The sequence below is a fragment of the Phalangium opilio genome, unplaced genomic scaffold (genome assembly GCF_054372755.1).
Source record: "Phalangium opilio isolate 3A_F unplaced genomic scaffold, DU_Popi_V2 ptg000650l_1, whole genome shotgun sequence".
Lineage (NCBI taxonomy): Eukaryota > Metazoa > Arthropoda > Arachnida > Opiliones > Phalangiidae > Phalangium > Phalangium opilio.
In genome coordinates this window covers 78,413-92,318 of record NW_028324245.1, presented here as the reverse complement: position 1 = coordinate 92,318, position 13,906 = coordinate 78,413, and the positions used below count along the sequence as shown (strand labels likewise).

The 13,906-nt window shown below is 38.9% G+C and overlaps 4 protein-coding genes across 5 annotated transcripts; 2 read left to right on the top strand and 2 right to left on the bottom strand.

Moving 5' to 3' along the window:
• The first annotated feature begins 512 nt into the window (after nt 1-512).
• On the top strand, nt 513-1,166 carry LOC149588384 (histone H3). The gene has a single exon (XM_089862611.1). It carries the CDS (start codon nt 594-596, stop codon nt 1,002-1,004), a length of 411 nt encoding a protein of 136 aa, XP_089718737.1. The 5' UTR covers nt 513-593; the 3' UTR covers nt 1,005-1,166.
• Nucleotides 1,167-1,515: 349 nt separating this feature from the next.
• mRpL40 (mitochondrial ribosomal protein L40) lies at nt 1,516-2,464 on the bottom strand. Of its 2 annotated transcripts, none has more exons than XM_089862610.1 (5): nt 2,361-2,464; nt 2,225-2,302; nt 1,985-2,155; nt 1,728-1,926; nt 1,516-1,686 (listed from the first exon to the last, which is right to left on the bottom strand). In XM_089862610.1, the coding sequence occupies exons 1-5, from the start codon at nt 2,408-2,410 to the stop codon at nt 1,672-1,674; spliced, it is 513 nt and encodes a 170-aa protein (XP_089718736.1). In that variant the 5' UTR covers nt 2,411-2,464; the 3' UTR covers nt 1,516-1,671. The 2 variants fall into 2 exon arrangements, with proteins under 2 accessions (XP_089718736.1, XP_089718735.1); XM_089862609.1 differs by having other exon boundaries at nt 1,516-1,671; nt 2,361-2,463.
• PolE1 (DNA polymerase epsilon catalytic subunit 1) lies at nt 2,418-12,765 on the top strand. The gene is made up of 30 exons (XM_089862601.1): nt 2,418-2,742; nt 2,804-2,930; nt 2,989-3,207; nt 3,269-3,423; nt 3,487-3,688; nt 3,752-3,970; nt 4,034-4,936; nt 5,000-5,102; nt 5,165-5,606; nt 5,663-6,058; nt 6,123-6,318; nt 6,378-6,503; nt 6,575-6,663; nt 6,734-6,836; nt 6,905-7,111; nt 7,179-7,601; nt 7,677-7,809; nt 7,877-7,973; nt 8,036-8,174; nt 8,236-8,342; nt 8,411-8,539; nt 8,836-9,696; nt 9,769-10,057; nt 10,355-10,573; nt 10,636-10,814; nt 10,880-11,015; nt 11,079-11,213; nt 11,512-11,591; nt 11,666-11,908; nt 12,610-12,765. The coding sequence occupies exons 1-30, from the start codon at nt 2,633-2,635 to the stop codon at nt 12,671-12,673; spliced, it is 6,831 nt and encodes a 2,276-aa protein (XP_089718727.1). The 5' UTR covers nt 2,418-2,632; the 3' UTR covers nt 12,674-12,765.
• LOC149588381 (ATP synthase peripheral stalk subunit F6, mitochondrial-like) lies at nt 12,747-13,483 on the bottom strand. The gene is made up of 4 exons (XM_089862615.1): nt 13,403-13,483; nt 13,159-13,336; nt 12,945-13,081; nt 12,747-12,870 (listed from the first exon to the last, which is right to left on the bottom strand). The coding sequence occupies exons 2-4, from the start codon at nt 13,311-13,313 to the stop codon at nt 12,827-12,829; spliced, it is 336 nt and encodes a 111-aa protein (XP_089718741.1). The 5' UTR covers nt 13,314-13,336; nt 13,403-13,483; the 3' UTR covers nt 12,747-12,826.
• Between the last annotated feature and the right edge of the window lie 423 nt (nt 13,484-13,906).

Below are 13,906 nucleotides of genomic sequence, written 5' to 3'. Positions count from 1 at the left end.
AGGCCAATTTATCCCGTTGTTTAGTAACCAATTATACCATCATAGTATTTTAATTAAGATTATTTAATTGGAAAATAGTTAATTAAGTCCCTATTGCTGTACTTCCGGTATTAGTGTCACAAAAAAGGTTAAATTAATCCACTTAATGTTAATTTTAATGTAATTGGCCTATCACGACCAAATTTCGAATTAATAAAATATAAACTTATAAACCATTTCAATCTACACGCTTCATATGATGTATAAAAAAATTATCCGTTGAGATCGTAAAGACCAACGCCTTAATAACGGTCATTTTCACATTCAAAAATATTTTCAACGTTTCGCGCCATACCAAAAATTCAAAACGTGCTTGAAAGCCTCAAATTTCGTCCAATAAGCAGAGGCTTGAGCTGGCGAATCCCCGAGCGGGGTTTTCTCTCAGAGAGCCAATCCGGTGCACGCGTTCTATCTCTCTCGCGTTATCAGCCCCCTCCTCTTGGTACGCAGAGGATAAAAAGGCGGAAAACCGCGCCAAGTCTATCATTCGATTTCGATCGTCGTTCCTGTACGTACTAGTTACATTCTCTCCAATCTCTTAACTTCGACACGACATGGCTCGTACCAAGCAAACAGCTCGTAAGTCCACTGGTGGTAAGGCCCCGAGGAAACAATTGGCGACCAAGGCTGCCCGTAAATCTGCCCCGGCTACCGGAGGAGTCAAGAAACCCCATCGTTACAGACCTGGAACAGTCGCTCTCCGAGAAATCAGACGTTACCAGAAGAGTACCGAATTGCTTATCCGCAAATTGCCCTTCCAACGTTTGGTCCGTGAGATTGCCCAAGATTTCAAGACCGACTTGCGTTTCCAAAGCTCCGCCGTCATGGCCCTCCAAGAAGCTAGCGAAGCTTACTTGGTTGGTCTTTTTGAAGACACCAACTTGTGCGCCATCCACGCTAAGCGCGTTACCATCATGCCTAAGGATATCCAACTCGCTCGCCGAATCCGTGGTGAACGAGCTTAAATTTTAAGTGTAAAAACTTGAAAAAAAAAAAAAAAACTTTAAAAAAACGGCCCTTTTAAGGGCCACCCACGTTTTATCTTAAAGGTATATGCCAAAAATGTATTGTACATAAGTTCACTAAACGTTTCATGACCATAAATAAATTATTTTTTTATATCAGCACCGAAATTCCTTAATGAACTAATAAAAGGGTTAGAACCAAGGCTTAAGTTTTTCCCGCCAAATGTATATTTATGTAGGCTCTTATATCCCTGTCAAATATCCTTTTTTGTAGGTCTATCAAATCCCTGGGCCCACATATTCAATAGATTAGAAGTTTAGGCTTAATAGGGGAACAATTCATGATTAGAATGTTTTTCCCGCCAAATGTATATTTATGTAGGCTCATATATCCCTGTCAAATATACTTTTTTGTAGGTCTATCAACTCCCTGGGCCCACATATTCAATAGATTAGAAGTTTAGGCTTAATAGGAGTAACAATTCATGATTAGGATAATAACAGGCTGCAATTATTATAACATAATTTTATTTATTATACTATTAGTTACAAACTATCGCCATTTTTTAGTTACATCAATATATTCACCATCAGGTGTATCATAATTCTTAACTACTGGTGTAAACACTGGCCCTTTAACACTAAAGGGAATCAAACCAGGATCAACCTAAAACAAATGAAACTATAAGCCATAGTTAAAAAATACTTGTAAAAAGAAATTACTTTAATTGCTTCTTGATATAGAACCTCAGACTCTTCCTTCAATGCTCTTAAAGCTTTCTCTTGAGTTGCAACTAGCCTTTCAAAATTATCCATATCCTCTTTATGTTGTTGGTATTTGTAGTTACTCCACAAGCATTGTAGTTTTTCTCTATAATCTATTTCTTCAAAAGAGAGTGGCTCTGGATTTCTTTGCCTCAAACTAAATTGATAGTTGGATTAAATTTATTTTTAATCATTACAGAACTAATAGTTCTTACCTTATTTCTTTCTTTAGTTTTGGTGGAACTTCTAGTTCATCAATAGGTTTGAATGGTTTTGTAGCTTTCTCCAATTTCTTTATAGCTTTTTCAATTTTACGTTTACGTCTCTCATCTCGCATTTTAAGTATGGCAGGGTCAATCCTCTTCTTTTTCTTCAAAGGTTCGGCACTTAAATCCCAATCACGTAATTAAAATATTTCCCATAGAAAATAAAATAATGCAAGGTTAACTTCTTACAATAAGGCTGGGGTCGATTGAAATGTCAACGGAAAAACTGCCGTGTGGATGCATTTCAAGTTAGAGATCGATGTCAATCTGAAAAATAAGCTTACAAATTTAGATTGAAATAAATAATTTAGACATGGTTAATTACAATTTTAAATTTGGAGCCAAATTGACGCAGCTCCTCAAGAGAGTCGCCATTTTCTATTTCCCAAGAATACCACTGGATGGAGTACCGACCAATCATAACAAAGAACTTTTCCAAGCGGGAAAAAATATGTAAACAAACCCACGTGGAGTTCGAAGTTGAAGATTTCGCGCCTTTTTCTCGCGCCATTATTTAACAGCAGTGCACTGAGAGTGTTCCGGTAGTCGCGATTGGAATAATTTTAATGTAATAATTTAATCAACATTAATAGTAAAATGCCTTTATTTAATTCGGGAAAGTTTAAGAATGATAAGGGTAGCAAATTTGGTGGAAATTGGAAGGGAAAGTCGGGAGGACAAGACAACAATGGACCTGGCTTCTTTGGGTAGGTCTTCACGTCGTTAAAACGTAATTATCGAGTAATTAATTATCGTTTTGACCCACAGAAAGGAAGATACGTCGGAGAGACGTCTACGGGAGGCGTACTTCAATGATGAAATTGATAAAAAGTATGGTTTTGAGCGATATACAGATCCATTTGAGAAGATAGGATGGCTCTTCAATATGCAACCGGTATGGTCATAGTTTACCGATTTCTTGTAGCGTTTCTTCACGTAAAAATTTATCATAGACCGAAATTTTGGACGAAGATAAGAGAATGATGAGCGCCATTGATTACTACTTTGTTCAAGAAGACGGTAGTAGATTTAAAGTCTCACTTCCTTACATGCCATACTTTTATGTGGCAGCCAAAGAAGGGCTGGAGAAGGAAGCGACGTCTTTTTTGTCTAGGAAATTCGCGGGTGTTATTAATAAACTTGACATACTCAAAAAGGAAGACTTGGACCTTGTAAGAACAAAAGGGTCTCCCAAGGTTTTAGTTTTAAGCTAATAAAAAGTTTTAAAAATAGCCTAATCATTTAATTGGATTGAAAAGAACATACATTAAACTGTCATTCATGACTGTAACTGATTTGATGAAAGTCAGGAAAGATATCATTCCAATAATTAAGAAAAACGAGAATAGAGAAAAGTCTTCATCGGCTCAAGTAGATTTACTGACTAGGTAGTAAACCTTTAAAGATAGGCATTGAGTAGTATTTGATACGGTTATGTGTAAATAAACTAGCAATCCTAATGAAGAAGATGATGGGGTCAGTAAAAAATCAGATCAGTTTGCCAGTATTGTGGACATCAGGGAATATGATGTTCCATACCATGTTAGAGTCTCTATTGATCTGAAACTCTTTATTGGACACTGGTACGCTGTCTGTGGACACGGGTCCCAACCTCCTGAAATAAAAAGGAGGCCAGATTTATTGGAGACGCCCGTAAGCTGGTCATTTCGGCCAAAGTCTAGGACCTTTTGGTTAAATAATTGTCCATATTCTTAGGATTTGACCGTAATGGCTTATGATATAGAGACCACAAAACTTCCCCTTAAGTTTCCCGACGTCAGTTCCGACCAAATTATGATGATATCTTACATGATTGACGGGCAAGGGTATCTTATCACTAATCGAGAAATTGTCTCTAGTGACGTGGAAGACTTTGAATACACCCCAAAACCAGAATTTTTGGGACCTTTCATAATTTTCAATGAACCAAACGAAGTATATATGCCTTCTTTGCTCGCTTCCCTTAGAATAAACACTAACCAAACTTGAAACGTGCAGGCATCGTTAATACAAAGGTTTTTTGACCACATATTGGAAGTGAAACCTATGGTGATTGCCTCCTACAACGGAGACAATTTCGATTGGCCCTTTGTGGAGGCACGCGCCTCCATCAACAACTACGAAATGTTGAAGGAAGTTGGATACGCCCACAGTAGAGACGGTTATTATTTGAGTCGACCTTGCGTCCACATGGATTGCCTTCATTGGGTGAAACGGGACAGTTACCTGCCAGTCGGTAGTCAAGGATTGAAGGCCGTCGCCAAGGCCAAACTTCGTTACGACCCAGTTGAATTGGATCCCGAGGACATGTGCAGAATGGCCACTGAACAACCACAAGTTTTGGCAACTTATTCAGTGTCCGACGCCGTGGCTACTTACTACTTGTACATGAAATACGTCCATCCCTTTATCTTTGCTCTGTGCACCATCATTCCAATGTGTCCCGACGAGGTTCTGCGCAAAGGGTCGGGAACTTTGTGCGAGGCCTTGTTGATGGTTGAGGCTTTTCACGCCAATATCATTTACCCCAACAAGCAAGAAGCCATCCTGAACAAACTGACGGAAGATGGTCACGTACTTGATCAGGAAACCTATGTTGGTGGTCATGTTGAGGCTTTGGAAGCGGGAGTCTTCAGGGCCGACTTACCCTGCAGGTTTCGACTGGTACCCGAAGCCTTCCAAAAACTTATAGATGACGCGCACAGGGCCATGAAACACGCCATTGAAGAGGAAGAAAAGGTCGCCCTAGACGACGTCACAAACTTGGATGAAGTTTTGGATGAAATCAAAGAGAAGTTAGCCGCTCTTAGGGATTGTCCCGCCCGTTTAGAGAATCCAATCATCTACCATTTAGATGTTGGGGCCATGTACCCCAATATTATTCTTACAAACAGGCTCCAGGTATAACGTTTCACCCATTCTTATCTAACGAAACTAATCTCTGACGCCTTCTTTGGTTCAAAGCCCTCTGCTATGGTAGATGAAGCCACGTGCGCCGCTTGCGACTTCAATAAACCAGGAGCCAAATGCCAACGTAGCATGCCATGGACATGGCGGGGAGAATATAGTACGCTTTGGCTATCCATGTCCGTTTTGAGCAAAGTTTAACTATTCGCGATGTTTCTCTAGTGCCAGCGAGTCGCTCAGAGTTTCAAAGAATTCAACAGCAGCTGGAGACTGAGAAATTTCCGCCACTTTTCCCCGGAGGTCAACCTAGAGCCTTTCACGAACTCAGTAAAGATGACCAAGCCGCGGCCGAGAAGAAACGACTCTCGGATTATTGCAGAAAAGCTTACAGGAAGGTCCACATTACCAGAACGGAAATTCGCAACACCACAATATGTCAGAGGGAGAATTCCTTCTACGTTGATACCGTACGCGCCTTCAGGGACAGGCGATACGAATTTAAAGGGTTGTTAAAAGTGGCCAAGAAGAAAGTAGCCGAAGCAGTTGCCAAGGATGACGCGAGTGAAATTAAATCCGCCAAGAGTTTGGAGGTGCTCTATGATTCCTTGCAATTGGCCCACAAGTGTATCTTGAATTCTTTTTACGGATATGTCATGAGGAAAGGGTAAGGGTGGTTGGTGTTTAGGGACTCGGTCGGGATTTTAGCTCGTTTCATTGTAGGGCACGATGGTACAGTATGGAAATGGCTGGTATTGTGTGTCATACTGGTGCCGGGATCATCATGAGAGCCAGAGAACTTATCGAACAAGTTGGAAGGCCATTGGAGTTGGACACTGACGGGATCTGGTGTATCCTACCATCGTCTTTTCCCGAAAACTTTCTAATCAAAACTAAAGACCCCAAGAAGCCAAAGCTGACCATCTCTTATCCTGGCGCAGTTTTGAATGTGATGGTTAAGGACCATTTCACGAATGATCAGTACTATGAACTGGATGATCCAGCTACCTTAAAATATCACGTCAGAAGCGAGAATTCCATCTTCTTTGAAGTTGATGGCCCATACTTGGCCATGGTTTTACCAGCATCAAAGGAGGAAGGCAAGAAATTGAAGAAAAGGTAATTTATTTTGGGCAAAACCGAGGGGTTTATTAGTACTTAAGTACTTCTGGGATGGCCTTAGATACGCGGTCTTCAACTTTGACGGGTCCTTAGCGGAATTGAAAGGCTTTGAAGTTAAGCGGAGAGGCGAACTTCAACTAATCAAGATCTTTCAGTCGTCAGTCTTTGAGGCGTTTTTGAAAGGAAAGACGTTGGACGAGTGTTACGCGTCAGTAGCCAAAATTGCCGACTACTGGCTTGACGTTTTATTTAGCAAAGTATAAATACTTTATTGTATTTTGGGTTATGGTGGTTCTAAACCGATTCTCCGCCATAGGCGGCTAATATGCCCGATGACGAGTTGTTCGAACTAATCTCTGAGAATAAGAACATGTCGCGTAAACTGGAGGAATATGGTAGCCAGAAATCCACTTCAATTAGTACCGCGAAACGTTTAGCAGAGGTTTGATTGCTTCGTGACGTGTATTTTTGTTCAATAGTTAATTTTTTGGCCAAATGAAATTACAATTACAGTTTCTTGGAGATCAAATGGTTAAGGACGCGGGGTTAAATTGCAGATACGTTATATCTAAAAAGCCGGAAGGTGCTCCAGTTACTGAAAGGTAACGTTTCAAAGATTACCTTCTTCAGAGTGTAATCGGACAACCTCTTTGTTGTCGTCTTGTCTTTTAGGGCCATTCCATTGGCAATCTTTCAAGCCGAACCAAGCGTTTGTAAGCACTATCTTCGTAAATGGTTGAAAGTTCCCACCATGAATAGTTTTGACATCAGAGATGTACGTTTAATCGTTCGATTCTCGCGTACCGCGACCAATTTATTCGCGTTAACCCGTTTTGTTTTTAGATCTTAGATTGGGACTACTATACCGAGAGACTAGGTAGTACCATCCAAAAAATAATTACAATTCCCGCCGCGTTGCAACACGTTTCCAACCCAGTCCCTAGAGTAGCTCATCCCGTATGGTTGCACAAGAGATTGTTAGAGAAAACTGACGTTTTAAAACAAAAGAAAATTAATGAATTGTTTAAAGTCACATCCAAACCCGTTCCTGTAAGCTATTCCTAAATGTTCCCAAAGAAAACCGCTGTCCTTTGGTTATATTTGAATGTTTACTTAGCAGCCCGAGCCTGCGCCTTCAACATCAACCGGCGAAATGGACATTGAAGATATTGGTCGGACATCCGTCAGTCCCAAAGGCCGAATCAACGCTGTTGTTAATAAAAGGAAACGTAATAGCCCTAATGAAAGTAATGATCGAGATGATTATTCAAAGTCCTGGAGAGAAGCTCTTGGACCACCTCCACCAATGGGAAGTACTCGCGCGGAAAGGGTTGAGTGGTTGGTGTACCAGAAGAAGAAATGGGCTTATCAACGTAAACAGAGATCAGCCACTAGGACGACGAAAAAACGCAAATCAGACACGGATGAGGGCTGTTCAGGAAGTGGTATTGTTGTTAGGACAGGTGTCAGGGCTGGACTCGATGGGTTTTTAAGAAAAACCCAACGAACTTTGTTGGATTCTTTCTGGGAAATTATTCAGGTCGCGATATAAATATTTCAAAATGGCTACAAATTCATGGGGAAATTTATTATAATTAAAAACTTTTACGCGTAGATTGCGGAGACTGGGGAACCTGGTCTCTTCCGTCTCTGGGCGCTAATTGGGGGAGATTTGCATCATATAAAACTGTCAGTTCCGCGTATCTTTTACGTCAATCAGAAAACCCCCAAAATTACCGATAACCCAAGTAAATTTTAGTTAGTTAATTATTATTAACTAACTTCAACTTAAAAAATGATATATCTTCTTCATAGTGTACAAGAAAGTTTCTAGAATTCTACCGCGATCTCACCCTGTTTACAATCTTTACGAGTACTCTATTTTAGAAACGACATTCCAAGAAAACTGCGAGTAAATATTGACGCGTTTTGAGTTCTAGACGTTAAATTTTGATTAAATCATTATGTTCCTAGTGAACTAATGGCCGAGTTGTCGTCCCCCGATGTTGAAGGCATTTACGAAACTCAAGTTCCTTTGGATTTTAGGGTTTTAGTATCCTTAGGTTGTCTCTGCGTTGTCAGTAGACAACACATCAAGAAATATTCGGCAAAAGTATAATTCAAGTCATCCTTATTGGCTTATTTACAATGACTGATCCATGTCATCTTATTAGGACGCGGACACCTTTGACTTTCGTCATTTGGACTTCCGAAATTTGGCTCAACATCATTATCTAGTCGCTGGATCTTTGAAGTTTATTTACCTTTACCATTACGCTGTGTAAGATCAGTGTCAACCGGAATAAGAATACCGTCCCGATTCCTGATATTTTAAACTCGATTCTTTAGGGGAAACAAAGCCATGTTTGGTCTCTTTGTCCCATCTTCCAAGAAAGCGGCTGTTATTGTCGTTGACACTGTTAGGACCAATCAAATGCCCAACATGAATAACTTATATACCAGTCAGAGAACCATAAAGTACACCCCGAGTTTTTAATGCAAATTAGCCTTATTCCTGATCAGCGCCACCTACCCATAGCGGCGACTTTGAGAACTACTGTAAGCGGCAAGCCAATCAGATGCCGCTAAAATCTGGTGACGTCACTGACGGGCACTCTCGGGGTCTTACCAAAAATGACGTCATCAGATTTTAGCGACATCTGATTGGCTTGCCGTTTACAGTAGTTCTCAAAGTCGCCGCTACGGGTAGGTGGCGCTGATCAGGAATAAGACTGCTAATTGAGTTAGTTTTTAATATCTTTGTTGTTTTTCAGAATCGAATCGGGTATGAAAGAAGCTCAACTACCCGAGTCGGGTTACACGTTTGACGTCAGACACGAAGTTGATTTGAAGCAGGTTTATCGCGTTATTCAACGACAACTTTCTCTTTATAAAGACGAAAAAAGAGGGGCTACAATGTTGGCTGTTCAATCCATTCATAGCCCATCAGATTTATGCATTTTGATGCCGGGTTTAGCCGAGTTTCCATTAGTTCCAATTCATATTCAGGATAACGAGGCGTTATACCAAGTCATGGATTGGCAAAAGAATGGGGCCAAAATTATGATCAGGCATTTTTTGAATGTTGAAACCGTTCTGTCGGCTATGCTCGAACAATGTAGATATTTACACGTTCCTTTGGGAAATTTGCCACAAGATACGGCCGTATTTGCTTCCGATTTGTTTTACGCTCGACATCTTTTGAAACAAAATATGGTTCTTTGGTGTTCTCCTTCGGAAAGACCCGATTTTGGGGGGAAAGAACTCGATGACAATTGGTTGATTGTTGAATCGGATAATTTATGTTCCATGGAAATTAATAAACCAGGCGCGTATTCGTCCGTAAGCGTGGAATTGGAAATAGATGGCTTGGCAGTGAACTCTATCTTGCAATCCCATAATTTAATGGAAATTGAAGGAATTAGTTCCGGAATTTCTTTTGATTCCGTTGCCGGGACTTATTCAATCGAAGATATGATGGGCGCGAATATTAATGACTCATTAGCGAGTTACGATGAAAGTGCCTTATGCGCGGTAGCTTTTAGGACCATGAAAACGATGGTTAATGGATGGGTGCGAGATGTAGCCGCCTTTAAGAACATTTTTGCTGATAGTCAGCTAGTTCATTTTTATCGGTAGGTGAATGTAATTGAAAGGCGCTCGCTCGATCTTTTAAGGGTTTTTATAACTTTTGCGTAAACGTTTAGATGGTTAAGGTCACCTCATGCCATTCTATACGATCCTGCCTTGAAAAGGATCGTTAATAATTTAATGAAGAAAATGTTGACGCAACTTATTGCCGAGTTTCAAAGATTAGGAGCCACAATTATTCTGGCTACCAGTAACAAGTTTATTTTATGCACGAAAAGGCAAAGAGTGCCCGATGCAATTGCCTATGTTAATTTTGTTATGAAGAGTATTAAGAGCAAGGAAATATTTCACGGATTACATATTTGTTATCGAGCTGGTTGGGAATACATTATGTGGCTTGATCAAGTATGTCTTCTTTTTACTTTAGTTTAGTTTCAATTAGCCTTATTCCTGATCAGCGCCATCTACCCATAGCGGTGACTTTGAGAACTACTGTAAGCGGCAAGCCAATCAGATGTCGCTAAAATCTGGTGACGTCATTTTTGGTAAGACCCGAGAGTGCCAGTCAGTGACGTTACCAGATTCTAGCGACATCTGATTGGCTTGCCGCTTACAGTAGTTCTCAAAGTCGCCGCTATGGGTAGGTGGCGCTGATAAGGAATAAGGCTAATTGGTTAAATTTGACGTTTCGCGTTGTTATAGGCAAATTATGCTGGAATTAAGGGAAATGAAGACGAAGATTCAGACAAAAATAGTCAAAAAGTTGCCAAAAAGAGGCAGGCTAGTGATGAAAGTGAAGAAATTTTCGGGGACAATAGTGAAGATGAGTCAGATGATGAAGAGGACAGAGTGACGTTGGACTTATTTTGGAATATGGCCAAATATTTACCAGAGATTGGAAACATTCAAGAGGATTTTCAGGTAATTTTTTATAGTTGATTTTAGTTTTAATTTAAGTATTAAAATTCTTTGACTAAATTTAGATGGCGGTTGCTGAATATATTCACACTGTTTACCTCCATTGCCAAGAAAGATTTAGTAAAATGACCCCTGGTCAAACTCCCTTGAATAGAATTGCGGGAAGTCAAGATGAAAGTGTTGACGCAACCGCGAAATATTGTCAAGAACTCGTGACTGGGGAGCTAGCCCAAAAACTATATGGGTATTAAATTAATTTAGTAATTTTGATTTGTAGCTTAATTAAGTTAATTGCAATTTTATTTGAAGTTTGACGGAGAAAATCAATAAAAAGTATCCTGGTGCCAATTATGGACCAAATGGAGAGAATATCTTTCCATCTCTCCCTGGTTCACATTTAAAAATGGATAGACCCGCCTTAGAATTTGTCAAGTGCATTTGCAAAGTAGATGTCTTTGTCGAGAATGTGTCGCCAATGAATTAAGTAATTGCAATTTGTTTTGTTCAGGTTTTATCATTGGACACGAATGTACAAGTAGAAGTTAGGAAACTTAAAAGGGATTTGTTAAAACTGATAAAGGTTGGAGAGTATAGTGATTTGGCCATCTGGCAAGACCCTTGCGCCTCATTAAAATTACCAGAAGTAAGATTAAATGGTAATTAGCCTTATTCCTGATCAGCGCCACCTACCCATAGCGGCGACTTTGAGAACTACTGTAAGCGGCAAGCCAATCAGATGTCGCTAAAATCTGGTGACGTCATTTTTGGTAAGACCCCGAGAGTGCCCGTCAGTGACGTCACCAGATTTTAGCGACATCTGATTGGCTTGCCGCTTACAGTAGTTCTCAAAGTCGCCGCTATGGGTAGGTGGCGCTGATTAGGAATAAGGCTAATTAATAAGTATTAATAAGTAATATCTTTTAATTTGAATTTGAATTTAGGTTATATGCCAATCTTGCAATCAATGCTGCGATTTGGATTTGTGTCGAGATATTTTTGTAGTTTCTAATGAAACTGGCGTGTAAGACTTTTTAATTTATTTAATGAGATTTAATTTAATTTAATTAAATTCGGAGTAACTGGTTTTTATTTTAGGCCTCAACCACTTTGTACAGCTTGTCAAGCGCCTTATGATAATGAAGAAATTGAAATAATGTTGGTTGATAATATTCAACAAAAAATGATGGCTCAAGTTTTGCAGGATTTGAAATGTTCAAAGTGTAAGATGGTGAAGAAACCCAACATAACCAGGAATTGCGAATGTGCGGGCGATTTTAAAACTTTAATTTCTAATGACGAAACTAGTAAGAAATTGAAGGTGTTTTCAACAGTAGCCAAGTAAGTGTATTTATTTTAATTTCAACCCCTATCTATCATTTTGGTAATTAGTTAATTACATTTAAGTCTGGGCGAATACCACTTTTTTTTACTATCAAATACTGAGAAATTGTGATTTTTAATTGAATATCGGATAATTATTAATTAGGCTTAACAAAAACTCCTATCGGATAATTATTAATTAGGCTTAACAAAAACTCGTCTCTCTAACTAAAACTAAAACTAGGCGTTTAAGAGATTAAGATGGCGCTTTACCGAATGATGTCATCAGTCATAAAAAAAAACGGTACCGCTTAGGCCTACAGTTCCACACATGCGCAACAGAGAGAAAATAAAATCCCCCCCCCCCCTTCATTCCCAGAGGAATCTGTTTACAACTTCCACCCGGCCGAGGCTTAACTGTAGTAGGTGTGCGCATGTGCCTGGGATATAGGAACGACTGTGCCCATCAAGTTACCTTCCATCTTTGACCACTATCCTTTCCCTTCCCCCCCCCCCATGGTCTGAGTGACGTCATAAAAAGAGAATCAGGAGGGGTGCTTTAGGGATTCATTAGTTTCTCAGTTAGGCCTTGGTCGGTTCAAGTTGTCAAACAAACAATAAAATTGGTATTGGAATGATTAGTTATTGAGGAGTTATTAGTATTCGCCCAGCTTTACTCAAATTTAATGGGTTTTAATTTTATTTAATATTAATTTAAGGTTTTATCGTATGAGGATTTTGGAGGAGCTAGTTTCCACCATTTTAAATGTCCAGCCTAAATAAATCAACCTGTAATTTTCAAGAATTTTTTTTTAATATTGTTTCTGTTCTGCGTTGTTTTTAATTAAATAAAAACTTTAATAACTTAAGAACTATTTTTATTGAGATGTTAATTATTATTCAATATTTATAATCTATATTTTTTACAAATTGCATTCATTTCTTTTCAAGAACGGTATTGATGGGATCCAAAGTTGGTTCTGAAAGATACAAATATTATTTTTTTTTTAAAAGATAAGTTTTTAATTTTAATTTTAATGCGCATTTTACTGACCTTGAAATTGAAAGGTAGGGAATTTGGTCATGTCAACATCTTTTCCGCCACCAAATTGTACCTTTAATTTATTTAGCTGATCTTCGAGAGCCTTTTTTTGTTCAGGGGTTGCATCAACTATTCCTCCACCTTGAGCTCTAAATATTAATTTAATTATAATTATAACACATTCTCCCGCATTTATAATCTAATCTAGTAATTATTAATTACTAACTTGCTCTTTTGCGCGTAAGCCCTTAATTTTTCAAGAAATAGCTTTTGAATTGGATCGCTAACTTGGGCATACATCACTGCGGAAATGCCCATATTTCTTTGAAAGAAATATTTTACGGCATTCTTTGAAGGAGTGATTAGTCTTTGAAGGTTCATTTTGATGGCTGTTTAATCAAAACCTGAAATTTTAAAGAAATAATTAGAAAATTTAATAATTTTACTTACAATTAAGGCCGGTTTTCTACCCTTAATTTGACCCCTGGTTAACCGGAGATAAATTGGAGGGAAAATTGCGTACCCCCTTTAATACATACCACGTGACTACCAATGAGATAGATAGAGTTATAATTCAAATCGGCTTACCACGAAACACTTTGTTTTTATCAAGCATGTTTATCAAAAAGTGACAGCGCCATCTGTGAACCTCTAGCGGAACTAATTACAACTTTTACTTGCTTATTTACAATCAGAAACATCGTTATGATTTTTATTTCATCTATTTATTAGATTAAAAAGGACTCGAGTTTTTATTATTTAACTCGCGTATTTTATTTAACACGTTTAAAAACAATCATGACAGCTTGTTACACAGATTATAGCAGCAGACGGTAATAAAAAAGTTCTTAGGGTGGCGCCACCCGTATTTGATAAAGATACATGCTCGACAAAAGGTGTACTGCGAAACGTCGATCTCGAGATCTCACGTTGTGACTCTAGGTTTAATAAATATATTAGAACTCAATGGTGAC

Bases quoted from the DNA above. Each gene is read 5' to 3' on its own strand.
- LOC149588384 (XM_089862611.1), top strand. From the start codon at position 594: ATGGCTCGTACCAAGCAAACAGCTCGTAAGTCCACTGGTGGTAAGGCC.
- mRpL40 (XM_089862609.1), bottom strand. From the start codon at position 2,410: ATGGCGACTCTCTTGAGGAGCTGCGTCAATTTGGCTCCAAATTTAAAA. The intron at 1,927-1,984 runs GTAAGAACTATT...CTATCAATTTAG, and splicing joins AAACTAAAGAAAGAAATAAG to TTTGAGGCAAAGAAATCCAG. The intron at 1,672-1,727 runs GTAATTTCTTTT...CATTTGTTTTAG, and splicing joins TATATCAAGAAGCAATTAAA to GTTGATCCTGGTTTGATTCC.
- PolE1 (XM_089862601.1), top strand. From the start codon at position 2,633: ATGCCTTTATTTAATTCGGGAAAGTTTAAGAATGATAAGGGTAGCAAA. The intron at 2,743-2,803 runs GTAGGTCTTCAC...TTTGACCCACAG, and splicing joins AATGGACCTGGCTTCTTTGG to AAAGGAAGATACGTCGGAGA. The intron at 6,319-6,377 runs GTATAAATACTT...TCTCCGCCATAG, and splicing joins TTGACGTTTTATTTAGCAAA to GCGGCTAATATGCCCGATGA.
- LOC149588381 (XM_089862615.1), bottom strand. From the start codon at position 13,313: ATGAACCTTCAAAGACTAATCACTCCTTCAAAGAATGCCGTAAAATAT. The intron at 13,082-13,158 runs GTTAGTAATTAA...ATTAATATTTAG, and splicing joins GCTTACGCGCAAAAGAGCAA to AGCTCAAGGTGGAGGAATAG. The intron at 12,871-12,944 runs GTCAGTAAAATG...TGTATCTTTCAG, and splicing joins CCCTACCTTTCAATTTCAAG to AACCAACTTTGGATCCCATC.